Source organism: Colletotrichum jinshuiense, chromosome 8 (genome assembly GCF_051148585.1).
Source record: "Colletotrichum jinshuiense chromosome 8, complete sequence".
Classification (NCBI taxonomy): Eukaryota; Fungi; Ascomycota; class Sordariomycetes; order Glomerellales; family Glomerellaceae; genus Colletotrichum; species Colletotrichum jinshuiense.
In genome coordinates, this window is record NC_139315.1 from 430,195 (window position 1) to 446,833 (window position 16,639).

General features: G+C 50.4%; 4 protein-coding genes across 4 annotated transcripts; 2 read left to right on the forward strand and 2 right to left on the reverse strand.

Annotated features, from left to right (window-relative positions):
* Nucleotides 1-531: 531 nt before the first annotated feature.
* Nucleotides 532-2,650, reverse strand: EsH8_VIII_000122 (multicopper oxidase; the record flags this gene model as incomplete). The annotated part of the gene is made up of 5 exons (XM_083269164.1): nucleotides 532-733; nucleotides 784-1,009; nucleotides 1,072-1,648; nucleotides 1,721-2,215; nucleotides 2,318-2,650. 5 exons carry the CDS (start codon nucleotides 2,648-2,650, stop codon nucleotides 532-534), a joined length of 1,833 nt encoding a protein of 610 aa, XP_083128932.1.
* A 1,187-nt stretch (nucleotides 2,651-3,837) lies between these two features.
* On the forward strand, nucleotides 3,838-5,311 carry EsH8_VIII_000123 (FTR1 family protein; the record flags this gene model as incomplete). The annotated part of the gene is made up of 4 exons (XM_083269165.1): nucleotides 3,838-3,993; nucleotides 4,060-4,508; nucleotides 4,568-4,766; nucleotides 5,009-5,311. The coding sequence occupies 4 exons, from the start codon at nucleotides 3,838-3,840 to the stop codon at nucleotides 5,309-5,311; spliced, it is 1,107 nt and encodes a 368-aa protein (XP_083128933.1).
* Nucleotides 5,312-9,246: 3,935 nt separating this feature from the next.
* Nucleotides 9,247-10,848, forward strand: EsH8_VIII_000124 (ferric reductase family protein; the record flags this gene model as incomplete). Its single annotated transcript, XM_083269166.1, has 3 exons — nucleotides 9,247-9,383; nucleotides 9,439-10,316; nucleotides 10,373-10,848. The coding sequence occupies 3 exons, from the start codon at nucleotides 9,247-9,249 to the stop codon at nucleotides 10,846-10,848; spliced, it is 1,491 nt and encodes a 496-aa protein (XP_083128934.1).
* Nucleotides 10,849-14,213: 3,365 nt separating this feature from the next.
* On the reverse strand, nucleotides 14,214-15,641 carry EsH8_VIII_000125 (uncharacterized protein; the record flags this gene model as incomplete). The annotated part of the gene is made up of 1 exon (XM_083269167.1): nucleotides 14,214-15,641. One exon carries the CDS (start codon nucleotides 15,639-15,641, stop codon nucleotides 14,214-14,216), a length of 1,428 nt encoding a protein of 475 aa, XP_083128935.1.
* Nucleotides 15,642-16,639: the final 998 nt, after the last annotated feature.

Genomic DNA, 16,639 nt, shown 5'->3' on the forward strand with positions numbered 1-16,639 from the left:
CTTTTGGTAACGGGTTTCAGGGGGGGTTAGAAAAAGGAAAGATAAAAGGCTAGAGATATCTTGCATGTCAATATGGGTTGAACTGGTGTTCCCTTCGATTTCGATTTCGCTGTCTCATGTAGAGTGGGCTCTGAGTTGCTAGGCCACATCCGTCTCAACTCGTTCCAGTCATGATATTTTGAACCATCCCCCGACACAGGTAACAGTTCGGAGTGGACTGACACAGCTGAAAACCAAGTTTGGAGACGAAAAATGCCATAGGAAAACTTTAACGAGATCAGTCACGACGGAATTCGAGCTGAGGGTAGCACGGCCTTGTTCTTATATGTATGGCGCACTTATATCATTCATATGGACACTGGGTAAAGAGGATAATAAATATAACTATCTGGGCATGAAATTCAAGAGACCACCGAGTCCAGTTGCGAAGTTGCAGAACTGGCGCAGGCGAGGTCCAGGGTATACAATCGTAAATCGAATTGCATCGACGCTGACACAATCGTTCGCCGCCACACCACAGATTCCAAACTACTACAAGGCTTTGGATTCCCTGATCTGCTCACTATTATCGGAGACATCAATAGGTCCGGAAGGAGGGACGGTCATCAGCGTGGAGCCTGAGGCTTGTACGGGACCACCCGAGGTTGACATGCCATACCAGCTCACAGCGGCGATGCCCAGCAATCCCGCGATGCAGCTGAAGACAAAGGCAACGATGCCCCGGGCCGTAAATCTGGATTGCCGTCAGCAAGATTGCGGAAAGTTTCGGGGAGTGATACGTACCCAGCTGGGAGGGGATCAGGCGGTGCATTCTGTCCGCTGAGATCCAACCAGTCCTTCGTGTTACCAGCGGCATTGCCCGAAACGGGGACCCCTCCAGTGTTGCAGACATCAAGGTGGTTCTGGGGAAGCTCGAGCGTCTTTTGCAACTCCAGCGGCGCCTCGATAAAGGTCGCGAGCAAACCGGAGGTTACATGCCACTCGATGTGGCAGTGGAACAGCCAGACGCCTGATAGAGAAGGGATAGTCAGCCATCGGTTCTCGTGATTCCGGGGCAAATGCAAGACGCACCTGGGTTATCCGCCCTGAAGCGGAGAACAATGTTTCCGTCCGGCCATATGACGAGAGTATCTCGCCTCATCGGAACCGCGGGGAAGTCGCTTTCGGTGATGTTCGACTCCTCGAACGTGCCGCTCTCCTCGGCGCCGCGGTAGAGAGCCTGGAAATGGTGTCCGTGAAGATGGAAGGGGTGGCGGCCCGAGTCAAGGTTGTTGACCACGATCTGGACAATCTCGTCCTTCTTCAACACGAAGCTGTGAGTGTAGGTGCCGTACACCTCGGGGTTCTCTGCCATATCGCCGGCTGTGAGTGCGGTGTATAGCGTGGGGACCTTTGGGCTTTTGTAGCTGATGTTGTTGAAGAAGGCATAGTTGGCACCGTCGCCCAGGTTGTCCATGATGACATTGAGCTCCACAGTCTGATCAGGCTCGCGGAAACGCTCCAACTCATCGTGAGGAACCAAGGTCATGTCATCAAATGGATCGAGCTCATCAACCATCGTCGCTTCCGGCAACGGGGCTGATTGGTTATACACCAACCAACTGGTGACGTTCCAGTTGAGATCGTCAGGCAGGGTATCAAATAATGTCTAAACAATAGGTGGTCAGCGGCAGGTCGGGAGTAGATGTACTGTATTGTTTGGATTCAAGTCCCAACTTACTGTGTCCATGCTACCGACTATCGGGTAGTTCTGGTTCGTGTTGTTGTTTGTCGTCAACAGAAAGCTGTAGCGCTGTGCGGCGGACAAGTAGATCATGTTAGCCGTGGCGGGTTTGGTGTAGACCCCATCCACTTCCACAATAGAAATGTTATGGCCCTCAAACCACAGATAAAACCCAGCGAACGCTGCGATATTGATGACGCGAAACATGTAGGTCTTGCCCGGCTGGATAGAGATGGAGAGATCCTGGGTCTCGTTCATCAAGGCCGCCTTGGGCACGGGCTCCGCACCCGTGGGGTTGGTTTTGCTCATGAATGGCGGGATAAGGACCTGCATTTGCTCGTGGTACCAGTCCGACAGTGTCATGACAATTTCCTCGTCATAGTTGCCAATAGAGGGGTTGTCGGGATCGTGGATAATCAGCGGCCCGCGTAAACCATCGGGATATTGGCTTTTCGTGTGGGAATGATACCAGTATGTGCCGGGCTGGGCGATCTGCAAGAGTTTGTGGTCAGCAAAGCTTTCAGTTTGATTGTCGGTGGTCCCTATGGCTATCTTTCTTCTCCCAAACAAAACAAAACAAAAAGGTTGACTTACTGTGAAGTTGTAGGTGAACGAAGATCCGGGCGGGATCGGGCACTGGGTCACTTGCGACGGGCCGTCCATATGGGTGGTGCCGTTCATGAAGAGCCCGTGGAAATGTAGCGAGGTTGACTGGTTGCCCAAGTCGTTGTGGACATTGATAATGATATTTTCACCAACCGTGGCTTCGATGCGAGGGATCGGCCATTGTCCGTTGATGCCAATCACCGGCCGCTCAAAGGCGCCATCGGGGTTGGCAGTCACCCAGCCGACGGTGAAATCGTACGTGACGGCAGCAACAGGTCTGAGAGCCAGCCACGCAAGCGTCAGGGAAAGGAGTGCCGCCATGGCAGCAAGTCTTTCGAGCCAAAAGAGTGTGTCTCGTTGGAAATGGTTCCGAGACGAAGCGCTAAGAGTTGGAAGATGGCGACTGACCCTGATGTTGTGCTGGTTCCAGCAGGGAAACGGAGAGAACCTTTATCTGTGTGTCGAATCTGAAAAAGAACGGACATCAGGCGACATGTATCGCCTATGGCAGTAATTTGAACAGATGTACGCGAGGCCCCAGATGTCTGGAGAGTCCGCCATCGGCGTCGTCCAACCTGCCAAGTCGGAAGAGATGCCAATTATCCCATCCTCGCTACGCGCCCACGATTGGACGATAATAGATCCAGAATGGACCAGGCCGCATAACGTAGCACACATTCTGGATGCGCCACTTTCCGAGAGGAAGAAAACAAACCGCTCAATTATCTTATCCATCTGATCATCGGACACCGGGGGGGGTTGGCAGACTAAAAAAGCTTAGCATGGCGCCGCTTTCCTCCACCATGCCCCTCACCGCCCACAATCAGCCGCCGGCGTTGGGCCTCCATTGATTCCAGCTCGCTAATGGACCACACCATGTACATGTACAATGATGATACATCATGAAAGTCAATATAATGGCTGCTGAAAATTCTTCCAAAGCGACAGACGCGCGCCACCAGGTCCACCCTACGCTGTGAGTTGGGCAGGGTCAGGATGTGGTGGTTTCATGCACAGTCCAGGTGATCATGTTGCGGATCCAATGCCCCTAGTTACCCAGGAGGACCTTTAGATGACTGAGCTCTCCGAAATATTTCCACCCGTAATCTATTACCCCAACCCGATATTGCTTGCTTGGGGCTGGTGAGTCCAGGGGTGCCGGTAACCCCTGAGGGAGTGATGATACCAACACACCTTCCTGTTTTCACTTCAAGTTTGCAAGAAAACACACCATGATTTGATGGGTTTGCGGCGATCCTATTCCCACCATCTTTTGCCCGCATCGCTGTAACCTACATCTTCCAAGCCCGACCTCGGAAGGGAAACAATATACTTTGCCCAGGGGAGAGATTTGAAAGTTCTTCGGGGCTCCTCACCTGCCTCCACTACCACGTCGTTATATTCCTTCGCTGTCCCATCGAGGGCTTTCGGTTCTACGATCGATTAGACGTACCGTTCTCTTTATCAATCAGATCTCTGGATCCACCGTCCCGAATCATCAAGGCGCAATGACCGTCAACGTCTTTTCAGTGCCCGTCTTCCTCGTCGTTTTTCGCGAGTCTTTGGAGACGGGCATCATCGTTTCCGTTCTTCTCGCATTCCTAAAGCAGACCCTCGGCGGGCCTGAACGAGATGTCCATGTCTACAAGGCCCTCCGTAAACAGGTAACGTCATCTCTCCCTGTCCGTTATCAAAGTTAAAGCGGCTTCCTAACTTTTCACTCGGTACAGGTTTGGCTGGGAACGGGTTTAGGCCTCCTCCTCTGCATCATCATTGCTGGCATCATCATTGGGGTTTTCTACGGGGTTGGTCGCGACAGCTGGCAGGCCCACGAATACTACTACGAAGGTTCATTCGCCCTCTTTGCTTCCATCATCATCACCTTGATGGGAGTTGCGCTTCTGAGAGTCGGCAAGCTGCAAGACAAGTGGCGCGTCAAGTTGTCAAAGGCTATGGAGCCTCGTGCAAAGACTTCGTCGTCATCGAACGGGTCCCGATTTAAGAGAAACAAGGAGAAATACGCGATGTTTATCTTGCCCTTCATCACCGTTTTGCGCGAGGGCATAGAAGCCATCGTCTTCCTGGCTGGTGTCACCTTCGCCGTACCAGCCACCGCCGTTCCCATCCCCGTTATTACAGGTTTGATTGTAGGCATATTTGTCAGCTACCTTCTATACAAGTAAGCCTCCATGTCTAGAGTTCTAGTAAATGTTGCCGTCGCTAACATGCTGCCAACAGGAGCGGGTCAACTTCCAGAATTCAACTTTTCCTTGTCATTTCTACCTGCTTGCTCTACATCGTCGCTGCCGGTCTGTTTTCCCGCGCTGTATGGTTTTTCGAAGCCCAGAAATGGAACACAGCAGTAGGCGGCGATGCTGCCGAGGTGGGCACCGGCCCTGGGTCGTACGATATCGACAAGAGCGTCTGGCATGTCAACGTAAGTGTTTCTCAGTTCGTGTGGGACCGAAGCCGGGGGTGTGGTGATGTCTAAGGCCACGGTACCTCCACACCTTAGCTACGATCCAGCCCTACCTGCAGCCGCGGCCTTCCTCCACTTTTCGCGCTTCACCTTTCAGTCAATCCCGCCGAATTGCCCTTCTCTTCCCACTTCGATACGCAATCCTTTCACCCACTGTTCCGCACTCCTGAAGAAAGCGGAAAGGCTGATTTTTTTTGTAGTGCTGCAGTCCTCAACTAAACGGTGGTGGCGGTTGGGGTCTCCTGAACGCCATCTTTGGTTGGAACAACTCTGCCACCTACGGGTCCGTCATCTCGTACAATATGTACTGGATATTTGTCGTGAGCTGGCTTGCCACCCTTAAATTTCACGAGGTCAAAGGTCACTGGCCTCTGATGAAGCCAAAGACGGCTGGCAATGTAGAGCAGAGCAGCGACAGCGACAGCCACAACTCTCCCCACCCTTCCAATGGCCCGGCCGACAAATCCGAGAAGAACTCTTCAACGATTACGAGCACCCTTTAAGGGTAAAGTAATCAAGAGATCCAAGAGCTATATGTGGGCTACATGTCATGTTTTTAACATGCTTTGCTGAGGTCTAGATTGAGATTCGGTTTCTCAATTACCCATTGTGGCGGGGGCGGCGGCGGCGGCGGCGGCGTGTTAGAATCCGAGATTGGGCATCTAGGCGACGAAAGTTGAAAAGAGCCTTTATTGTAGAAAATCTCGATACAATATCACCAATTTTTTTGAATCTCAATTTCATGGAACCCCCCTGATTATGACATATTGCTTGCTAAACCGACCTTGCATAACCCGCACATCATAGCGTTTTTCATAAGGTATCTGTAGAACATAAGAAGTATTTCACAATGATACGCCCTGAAATGTGAGCTTGCTTCGCCCTGCTAATAGTCAGTTTTGCGGGGATTGCTTCAGGCTCACCCCTTGTAGACTTCTTCCCGGCCGCCCGTCACAGTCTTTCCAAACCCTTACACCATACCACAGAGCACACGTAATGCCGCCGTCTTTCGACCAAGCTTTAATATGGAGCCTTGTCTTTTTTAGATCAAATTGAGAACCAGAGTAGTTAAGATGACTTACAAAGTGGTCAAACATGCCACTCGTGGACCGTCCCTCTGCTAAAACCAAGGAGAGTGGGCCATGTCAGATGGCGGAAGATGTTTCCCGCTTCCAGATAGAAGAAATATCATAAACAGAAAACCTCAATATCTCCATATAAAACTTGGAAGCTCTAAAAGATTGATCACAAAGGATAAGACGGCACAGTAGTGTGACTTGACCCAGTAGAAGATGGGTTGGGTACCATTGGGTATCGGGGCCACCTCAGCGAAGATTGGTCCAAGCCGGAAAGAAAGCCGGCCTGGACTGACATTCCGCACTTTAGGCAGGTCCATAATGTAAAATGGCTTCCTCCCATGGGGCGAGTCTCATGTGAGTCCAGAAGAAAGCGCAACTCGTTGTAGGTGCGGGCCAGACTGCGGTGGCTGATGGACTGGGGCTCGCTCGTAAGACCGAGACTTCTAGGTTCGGCTGCAGCTTAAAACGCGGAAATGGAACCCAGTCCGGAGATAATCAACAATCTACCCCCTCGGGATGTATTTGCAGGATGACCTTGACGCGGCTTGCCATTCGCAGCGGTGGAACCGAACACGAAAAGGTGGTACCACGTCGATCTCGTCCATGCTTGGTTATCTGGCATGTCACCAACGGGCCCCCTGTGCCAAGTCGGATAGATGGCTGGGAAGCCAACCGGGTTTTCTCAGTTGTGTAGCGGCATAGAAGCTTTTCCAAGCTTTTGGTAGCCGGACCCCACCCCTAGCCCCTCTGTCTTAGTTCCGCTAGTCTGATGTACACTACCGGTCCGCTTGTGATGCCCAGCCCTCTGGACCCCGTCTCAAGTAAGGACCTTTCAACCTTCTATCCCTGGGGCGTTCACTAGACGACTCATTCGCCCTAATACTTTAGAGGTTTTAACCGTTGTTGGGGGCGCACCGTGAACTGTAGGCTGGCGCCAGACGAGTTCGGCGGGCTGTTCCAGCGGCATCAAATAAACAATTGTGCTCAACCTCTAACCATGAGATCGCCTTAGTATACTCAGTTTGTGACGTTAGTTTATCCAGCCATTGGGCATGGAATTTCTGGGTGCCTGCCTTGGGGAGCCTCGCCACAATTGTCCCGAAACGGATAGTTTAAAGGCCCGAATATCCGAGCGAGCGAAATTTCCTGTCCAGCTAGAGCGGCTTAATTGTTCAGCCGCAAGGACCTAGTCTGCCATAGTCGTATCAAGTTTTAGAAGGCAAACCTGTTGAGCCTGTACTGCCTTACTCAGTAAACATGCAGATCGCATCTCGGGGGGGTCCACGATGTCGTTTACATTAGCGACCCAGACGAACGTCTTTTTGGTGGGTATTTGCTCGATTCCTCGCCCACGTGTACTGTCTCTCAAATGTAATTCGTCGCTAAATACTCGTCTTTCAGTTTGGACTTTTATGGATGTGTCATAGTTGAAGCCTGGGGTTCTCTCGGGGTTTGTGACTGATTGACTACACCCCCTATGGTGTGAGCTTTCAACCGGGGATGCTGTTCGGTAACGGTTTCTGACGCTTGGACCAAGAGTAAGGTAGTTGAGAAATAGGCCGTGCAACACGATAATGGGCAACAGCCTCGGAGAGCCGAGCTGGTGGTGCCACCAGCTCGGAGATATGCAGTTGGACGGCCCCAGGCTTGTCAGTGGCGGCCGCAAGCCAAGTCGGCCAGGCCCGAAGCATGGTTAGGGGCTAAGGCTGATTAAGTTTCCTAATTCGCAGTGTGCTTGCATCTGCCTTGAAGACTTTTTCCCCGATGATGTCTGGTGAAGCATAAAGGCTTACGAAGTAGACCGCTTATACCTCATCCATGATTGGATGATGATTTTGGTCACGCCCCCACATTCCTTTCTGGGACACGGTCACGGAACGATTCGCATGGATTGAAGCACTGTACCCGCTTCCATGCGCATTTGCTTCAACCTCGTCGCAACACATTGTTAGCCGACAACGGTTACGCCCTTACATTCTCTGCACCTCCGCTCGCGGATTTGCTTCCTGTGCAGGTATAGCACGGCCACCAATGATGTTACCTCTGAGCTTTACATTCGTTACCATTAGCATCGCCTCTACATTCCAGAACAACACCACTTTGATTTGCAGCTTGACTATCTTCATGGAAGCTTAAGCTTTTTAAAAACAAGCTAATGTGTGCATTTAGTGCTGATTGATTGGGCGAACCCTCCTTAGCAGTTAAGTGTGCATTAGATTCGTTTACTAACTTTCAGTGAATGTCGTCTGATGTACAAGGAGTTAGTTTGCAGAATTTATCTGTGAGTCACGTCACCGCACTAAACCATGGCTTTACCACGAGTACACACTGTATCCAAGTGCTAGGCGTTTGAGGAACTAGAAGCATTCCGTGGTCATGTTGGGCAGAGACGGCACTACTCTACTAAGTTCACACCGTCCTGTTTATGAAGTGGGACTGAGATTTTAGTACATCGAAAGATTATCTTTGGGACTAGAGAATCACGGCCATGTTTTCGGAAACCTTCCGTCCTATATCGGCAGTAAGCGCGCACTCTTGGTCTTTTGGTTGGTTCAACAAAACTTCACCCAGTCGACAGCCATCCGACTACCCTGTCATGGTTAACACAAAGTCACTAATAAGTATAATGACTTTCTCGTGATTTAGTACAAGCTAAATTTTCGGCGGAGCCACTCTCCTGGGTGCCACGCAAAGATTATCGTGGGATCTGATTAGATCCAATCAGGGTGGCGTTGATTGCGTTGCAAATGTCACAGTCTGATGGTCAGGCGTTGTTTCCTGCAAACTCTTGAGGCATTTTTTTACTTGGAATTCCGTACAAGGAAGAAGAGGATCTTAGAGCAAGCATGTTTTCCTTGTGAGAATCCGCTGTGGCTGCTTCAGCGGGTGTGGCGGTTGGGTTCTCTTTTGAGTGCGATTTCCTCAAGTAGCGGATGTTTCTGCATCCAGATTAAAAACAGACACAAACTTCTCGTTGATCATTACAACCTCTTTTATCTACCTTCAAATATTCTGGTCTGGTTTCTTGTTGCGATCATAGCTCGTAATCCAGTGGCGGACGAGCCATTATCGTTCGAAATGATTGAACCACGCGCGGCAAAGCAACCAAAGCCGCCCAATGCGCGCCAGCTCTTGAATGAATGGAACGTCAAAGTATACGCAGGGGTGATCTCTGCTGTGATTTTTATCTTCATTTCCTACCACTTTGCGGGGATCTTGGCTCGCAAATTTTCAAGGTCCCCCAAATCTTCGCGGTCATCGGGGATCTCGGTCCTAGCCAGAACGTCTCGGTAAGACAACGCAACTTTTCGATTAGTTTACACCACAGCTCACAATTTTGCAGAACGATATATAGCTGTATGATGCGCAAAGTACCGGGTTTTCCGACAGCAGGCCACGCTTTGTTGACGATCTTGTTCATTGGTGTCAATGTCATAATGTGCTTCCACAACGTGGACAACGCGAAGCTAAGCAATTTTGCGGCTAGATTTGGATGGTATGATTGGGCCTTGTCTCCTTCTGCGTGTCTGAAGCTCACGTAATCATTGTAGGATGTCAGCTGCCAACATTGCCCTCTGTGTCTTCTTTGGGCTGAAAAATACGCCTCTCGGTGTTCTAACGGGACACTCTTACGAACGCTTGAACTTTTTCCACCGTCTTTCTGGATACGCGGCCGTGCTCCAGATGGTTCTACACGCCATCGTCTATATGGTATACTACGCAAACCAAAATCGCTGGTCGGTCTTGCTTGAAGATCAAAATTGGCAGGGCATTGTGGCAGGCATCGCTATGCTTGTTTTGCTACTGGGCCTGGCCAGAAATCTGGGATACGAATGGTTCTATGTGAGCCATCTTATTGGGTTTCTCATTGCTGTAATCTTTACCGGCCTTCACAGGCCCTACTGGGTGTGGAAGATCCCTGTGGCCATGGTCTTCGCCGCCGCAATTTGGGGCTGTGACCGTCTCATACGGGGGTCGAGGATGCTGTACAACCTTGTCAACAACAGCGCTACCCTCTACCAGTTGCCCGACGGCGGTGTCCGTATGACCATCAAGAAGCCCCTTCCAGGGGCTGTTCCTGGGTCTCACTGCTTTGTGTGGATTCCGGGCATTCGCCCTTTCCAAACTCACCCCTTTACCATTGTTTCCAACACTAAGGAAGCAGGCCTGGAACTGGTTTTCAGTTCCTACAGTGGGTTCACCAAAGCTGTCTATGACCATGCTGGTCAGAAACCTGGGACCTCAGTTCGGGTGTCCGTTGATGGGCCATATGGATCATTTCCGAATCCCAAGAATTACGACAAGGTGGTTTTGATCGGCGGCGGCAGCGGTGCTACATTCACGTTCGGCCTAGCTACTAGCCTGCTCCAACACCTGGAGTCAAATACTGACACGCGGGTGGACTTCATTTGGGCTGTCAGGAAAAAAGGTTCGTATGGTCCGCTGGTGTTCGCATGTAGGGCAAACGCTGACAAAATGCAACAGAAAACTTGGAATGGTTCGCAGATCACCTTCAATCTTTATCTCGGCATGGGTCTGGAATGAACATTGCGCTGCATGTTACCCGGGAGAACTCATTGGTATCACTCAGCGACTCACCAGAGCCGAAGCCTCCGGTGCCAAGTCCCCAAACTGCGCCGAAAGAAATTGCTGGAAGTGGCTCGCCGGGTCCCATCCTCGCTAGCAGGAATTGGGAGAAGGTGCCTGGCCCTGTAGTAGAGCCGGTATTTCAAGACAGCGGCCTTCAAGACTTGGAGAGCCTATGCGATATCAAGTACGACAAACTAAAGGCCGAGGAAGCTATCGTCCAGACGCTGCAATCAGTGGCATCAGGCCAACGGGTCTTGGTTGCTGCCTGTGGGCCACGGTCACTCACCAACGTTGTGCAGACTGCCGCTGCACGTTGTATTTCGTCAAGCGAGGGCAGCATAGAAGTACACTGTGAGACGTTCGGCTGGTGAGAAGAACCCTATGGATTTGGTTTTATGGAGATCAGCAAACACCTAGGTCTCAGGATATTCTCGCAGTGATCAATGCAAGGCAGCAAGGGCGATAGCGGCCAGATACGGTAGTCGGAGAAGAGATTGATTGCTATTAGCAAAATAGAGATTGCCACGAGAGATCAAGGCCAGTCATGCGGAATTCGAGTGCCTTTCCACCAGGATATATATCCTTGTTGTATCCATAGTTCCATGGCTCACGAAGAACGCTTCTGCGTCAGAATACGGACGTGTCTCAGACACAACGCCTCGTTTCCACGAAGAGATACTGCCGACAGCGTAGGGGATGTACATCTCGCAACAAAGTGTGGTCTCATACGTTGCCTCACGGCTCGGAGACAAGATATTCGACAATCAAGAGTCTAAATTTAGGCAAGGTTGGGACTAGGGGGGACTGTGGTCAATTGCCATGGTGGCTGACGATAAGGACGTGCGTGACCTCGGTCTCCGTGCCAGTGGGTAGTTAACTCCGAGCTCCTCAACAACACAAAACCGAAACCACTAGTTCCAATGACTCAAATTGGACTAAACGACTAGGTAAAACTGCTGATGGAGTCCAACATTTATTTCGGGGATAGAGGATCGCCCTCGGAAAGATGCTTTTTTGACTGGTTACACGTGTGTTGAAAAGCCCCTGACCATGGTTTTAGTTCGTTTGCCGCGTATAAAAAATCTTCCCAAGTGGCAAGATCCTTTCAAATGCCATGTTGATAATTGGTGGATTTGACAAGCATTCCGCGCCATGTAGCTTCAAGTGGGCTGTGCCGTTAACAGACGGAGTCGTGTTGGGCTTTGCTCGAAATACGCCCGTATCCTTGCCTCCCCACGCCCGACCAGAATGCTGCGTCCTCCCTGCGTGGTGCCCAAGCCCAGCCTGCACCCTGGCTGATGGGCATGTGGTAGAAGCGAAAAGCAACGTAAGAGGTAGTTGCACCGATTGCGAAAGCGAAAAGGATGTCGAAGCCGTGGTGTTGGAAATCGTACCATCTGGAAGCGCAGATAAAGATACATGCGCCGAAGGGAAGCAAGGCGATGAACAACAGGTAGATTGGTGGACCCGCGGCCTGTCGTCGAAGTGAAATTGGCAGTGGTTCCGCGCCCGCTTGACTTGCCATCTCTATGCGCGAGGGGAAGGCGGAGTGGTGAATGGCCCCTGGAACATTTGGATGAGGAGCCCACGGGGTAACAACTCCGAGTTTGCTCGCTAGGAAAAGCGTTAGGTAAACGAGACCCGAAGCAGCTACGGATGAATGCCCCGATGGAAAACTTCGAAAGCCCTCATCCACTACGCCTTTGTCCGGGTTGGTGCATATGTCTGCCGAAACAAGTTGCCCGACAGCAAGAGATGTTGAGTTCGAGATGCCGCCAACAATGTACTTCGCCAGGTTGTCCAGATCTGGTTGGCAGCGAGATAGTGCATTCGGTCGAGGCTTGCCAAGGAGGTTCTTCGTTGTGCTCACAACGAACCAGGTCGTCACCACGGACAGAATAAGCCCAAGCCAGCCGGCGTGCACTTCCCAAACCTTTCGAGTCCATACAAGGGACCGAGGAGTATCTCTCGGGACTGTCGGGCCAGGTACCAATAACAAGACTACGCCGAATATCACCACTATCGGCACGGCCACACTCACGATGAGCAGAACCGTGACGGATACAGTATCGTCGTGGAGTGGGAAGCTGATGTCGGGATTTTCCAAACTAAAAGGTCGCTTTTGTGGCGATAGGTTACCGAGAAGGAAGCCTGCCACCGCCAAGACAACGAGAGTGACCCAGTCGAGAGCGTACGAGAGAAGCAATACCAGTATTCCCATTTTCTTTCGGGTGCGAGGTATGCTGCTAGGATCGGAAATAGACGAATAAGGGCGACGTGACTCGAATGGTCGGGGGTTCTGAAGGTCGTCAAGGGGGATATCAAGCATTCTGATTTCGGTTGCCTCTTGCCAAGTCTAAGTGAATTTCCTTTGGATCTTGGCCATCGGAAGGAGCTGACATTCTTAAGTATACCATCCTTATCCAGGCAGTGCTGCACACCGACATGGTTTAGAGAGGTACTGAACTATCACCTATTCTTCTTCCGGGTGCTAACGTAGATCCACCTTCCGCCACGTGCTTAGCTTTGAAATGACTTACGCATTACCCCCCTTGCTTTTTGAGACTCTGACACGCCAATAACCAGGCAAAGAGGGGTAATGCTTATCCAAACCTTGCATTCTAAGCAAAACAAGTGAATGTGCTTCTAAGTATTCTTTAATTAGAAATGCCTTTAGCATCCGGCCCTAGGTTGTTGTCTTTTCAGCTTAGTGTCCCAATAACCTTGAAGAGCTGCGCCTCGCTTGATGTCGGATCTACTTCGGTGGCAATGGGTAATGTTCGACATACCCCTTTCTTGCGTCAAGCAGTCATCACCGGTACAATAGTATCAGTGCAAATTGGTGGTGGCTATGCACAAGTCGACTTGGGCGTAGAAACCATCGTGAACTGTAATACAAACAAACTCTTGGTAATACACAGTACTGGTACACGTAATAGCTCGACGAATATCTCAAGATATTCGGTAAAATATCCTTGTTTGAAGAATGGAATTATGGAAATGGCCAGTGGTGGGAGCAGCAGTGAAGATAACGCCGTCGTCAGCCTGGAGGTAAAATCCCTTACCTCCGATGCTGCCTCTTCCCGCCTGTCCATATTGCAGCCGGATAGGTCCAACACAACCATTAGGCTTGGATCCAATATTCAGATATTGGCGGAGGTAAAGGAAAATGATAACACAAAATTGAGATTTGATACAGCCACTAAGTGTGTTGGAACTTGGTAGATTTCCAGCTGCATCAGCTATGTGCAGTGAAACGGCTGGAACAGACGCGCATGAAGGTACAGTTGGATCATCAGGAGGCCTCCTTGGGGCCGAAAATAAGGCATAGGCTGAGGAGGTTGATGAGAATGGGAGCAGAAATGAATACCCTTAGTGACTCTATATTGGTTAATCGCAAGTGAGATTTCACTTGTGCCGTTGGCTGAAGCCTTGTATAGAACATCAAGACATCCTAAAAGTACCCTGGTCTTCTTCGCCGCGAAATCCATTTCGTACAGTTCTTTCATATACGAAAAAAATGAGCCAGTTAAGATTTAAGACAGTGCATGAGTACACAGTAATTAGTTGGAAAGGGCAGTAATGCAAGAAGCCTGTTCTAGATGACTGAGAAAGTTGATATGTTAACACAGAGATTCTAACAAATATGTACATCAATACTACTGCCTGATATTTGCATAAAATTCCAAGAGTTTTATTGGTGGACCTAGCGAGTGAACGTGCTTGATGGCCGGGCTCAATCAGCCAGTGCCATAACTTCATCCTCAACTCTTCTCAGGGGATCGAGTCCTTCCGCCTCCCTCCTCAACTCCTCTGCTCTTTCTTTATACCTATTATCAGTTGTAACTGCCACAACAGCTGCTCGAATAGCCTCCGATGATGCAGGCGAAGTGGCCAGAAACCTGCCAAGTCCAGACCATTCGACCCTCCTGCCTATGTCCGGCTTGTCAAACGTGTTGCCAGCCTGCACCATCGGTACACCGTTAGATACAGAATGTTGGAAGCCCCCATAGCCGCTGTTGGATACAAAAACATCGGAGTGCGCTAAGATCGCATCATACGGAAAATAGTCAACCACTCGAGCATTGGGGGGCAGCCGGCCGTCCACGAAGCTGCTTGTGTCGAGAGCAGCGCCAACCACGCACAGGCATGCAACGACCAGGACTTCGGCGTGTCCTTCCAGAGCATGCATCGTGGGGATGATAAGCTCCGTATGATCCAGAACTTCGGTACCTTGGGCCACAAAGACAATCTTCCTGCGGCCTGGTTTTGACTTGCAAAGAGAGGCACTGTTGCTGAGGACGTCACCGAACCAACTGGGATATGCCAAGTTTGATGGGACTGGTTTGATCGGCAGTGTCCCTGCGAATTTTATCTTTTCTGGCCAGTCTGACGACGTAAACTCGAGACTGGGGAGACACATTTGCAGCGTCGCGTCGTGGCAAATAGTAGGTGCGTCCCAGAATGGGTGTTTGGTAGTCGTCTTAAGGCCCTCGTACAGGAATTCGACCGGCTTGGAGCATCCCATCATCCCCAGGACCCATCTTCCGCGCTCCTCTACACTGTCGTCCCAACTTTGTTGTGAGATTTGTGCATTCCGCAGGCTTTCTTGCTGTCCGTTGTCAAAAGGCAAACCAGATCCCCAAGGAGGTCTTTCAGGACTGCTCCAAAATGTCGGAACGACGCCAATTCCAATAGTCCTGATCACCTCATTGTCCTCAAAGCCATCAGGAAGGTCAGTCCCGAGCTTTAGTGCCACCGTTCCCGAGAAACAGGTGTCGGACAACACGACGATCTGACAGGCTGGCTGTCTTCTGCGTATGCCTGCTAGAGCAAATCGTACTGACTCCAAGCCGCTGGGTAGAAGTGAGATGAAACCACCGTCAAGAGATGCAGCAAGACGTGTCGTCGAATCCGAGGCTTGCGCAATATCCGGCCAGCGAGATGGATCGTCAAGCGTACCCCAAAGGCCGATGATGGGGCTGAATTTTGCGCGAGCTGCTTCTATAGTTGCCTTCCACTTCTTGGTACCTAAGATCGTAACATCGAAGCCGTTGTCGATGAGGTGTTTGCAGATTTGGAGCGCTGGCCGCATGTGTCCCTCCCGTGGGGGCACGGCGTAGAGAATGGAGGGTTTCGGCTTCATTTTGTGTGCGGCAGTCATCGTGACAAAGCTATGTGCTGTTTTAACAAAATAATCTCATCAACAAGGGGGAGAGGTTTTCATCTACTCTCATAGGGTCAGAGAAGTGAAGATGATACGTTTTGGATAGTCTCCTAAATAAGCTTTCCTAGTGCTTGTTTTGACAAGTGCCAGCCGGGGACCCTGATGCAATCTAAGATTGCATATTGATAAGAAGCTGCTGTCGGTGTACGCCAATGAAGACTCTGAGGACGATCCAGCGCGAGTCAGGACGGGCAACTGTTGCAAAGCGTTCCGAACTTTTTCATCTCGTCAAGGACCATGAACTCATTTCAACTTGGCTTAGATATGTATCGGAATGCGTAGTTCAGTTGGCAATTTGGATTGCTGGAGCTGGTTCTCCCATTTAGCAGCGCCAGCAACGGCGAAAACAGCCTTCCTTTACTCTTCGCGGGCTCTCACCCCAGATTATCACCTTCTTCTCTGATCCAGCACCAGACAAGGATCCCCCTGGGTGTGTTAATTAGTGTCGCAACGCACGTGCTGTGGGGAAGATGATTCGTGATTCATTTCCGGGTCTTTGACTCATGAGTTGTGATAAGGAACTGGAAAGTGATGGTATGCTTTGCCAACCTTTACAACGCAAGACAACTTTAGTAGATAATTTGCAATAGAGTCGCAGCACTCTACGAACAACAAAGCTAGAGTTAGGTCTCTTTAAATGAATTGATTTTGGGAAATAGGTAAATTCATAGTTGCGGTAGGACCTTTAGGACTTAAAAAGATGAATATTTAACGTGATAATGTTCGTACCGGAGGTCTTGATGCCCTCTCACAGCATGCGCTATTTCCTGCATTTGTTGCCTCTCATGGGTAAAATAATTCGGAAGTCGAGGTATAAATCAAAATAAAGACACAGTCAATGAAGCCGTCTTTTCCCCATATGAAACAACCCAATAAAAGCTTCGCCTTCTTTGGACCGGTCATTGCGATGTTGGAGATGACCTGCTGATTGATTG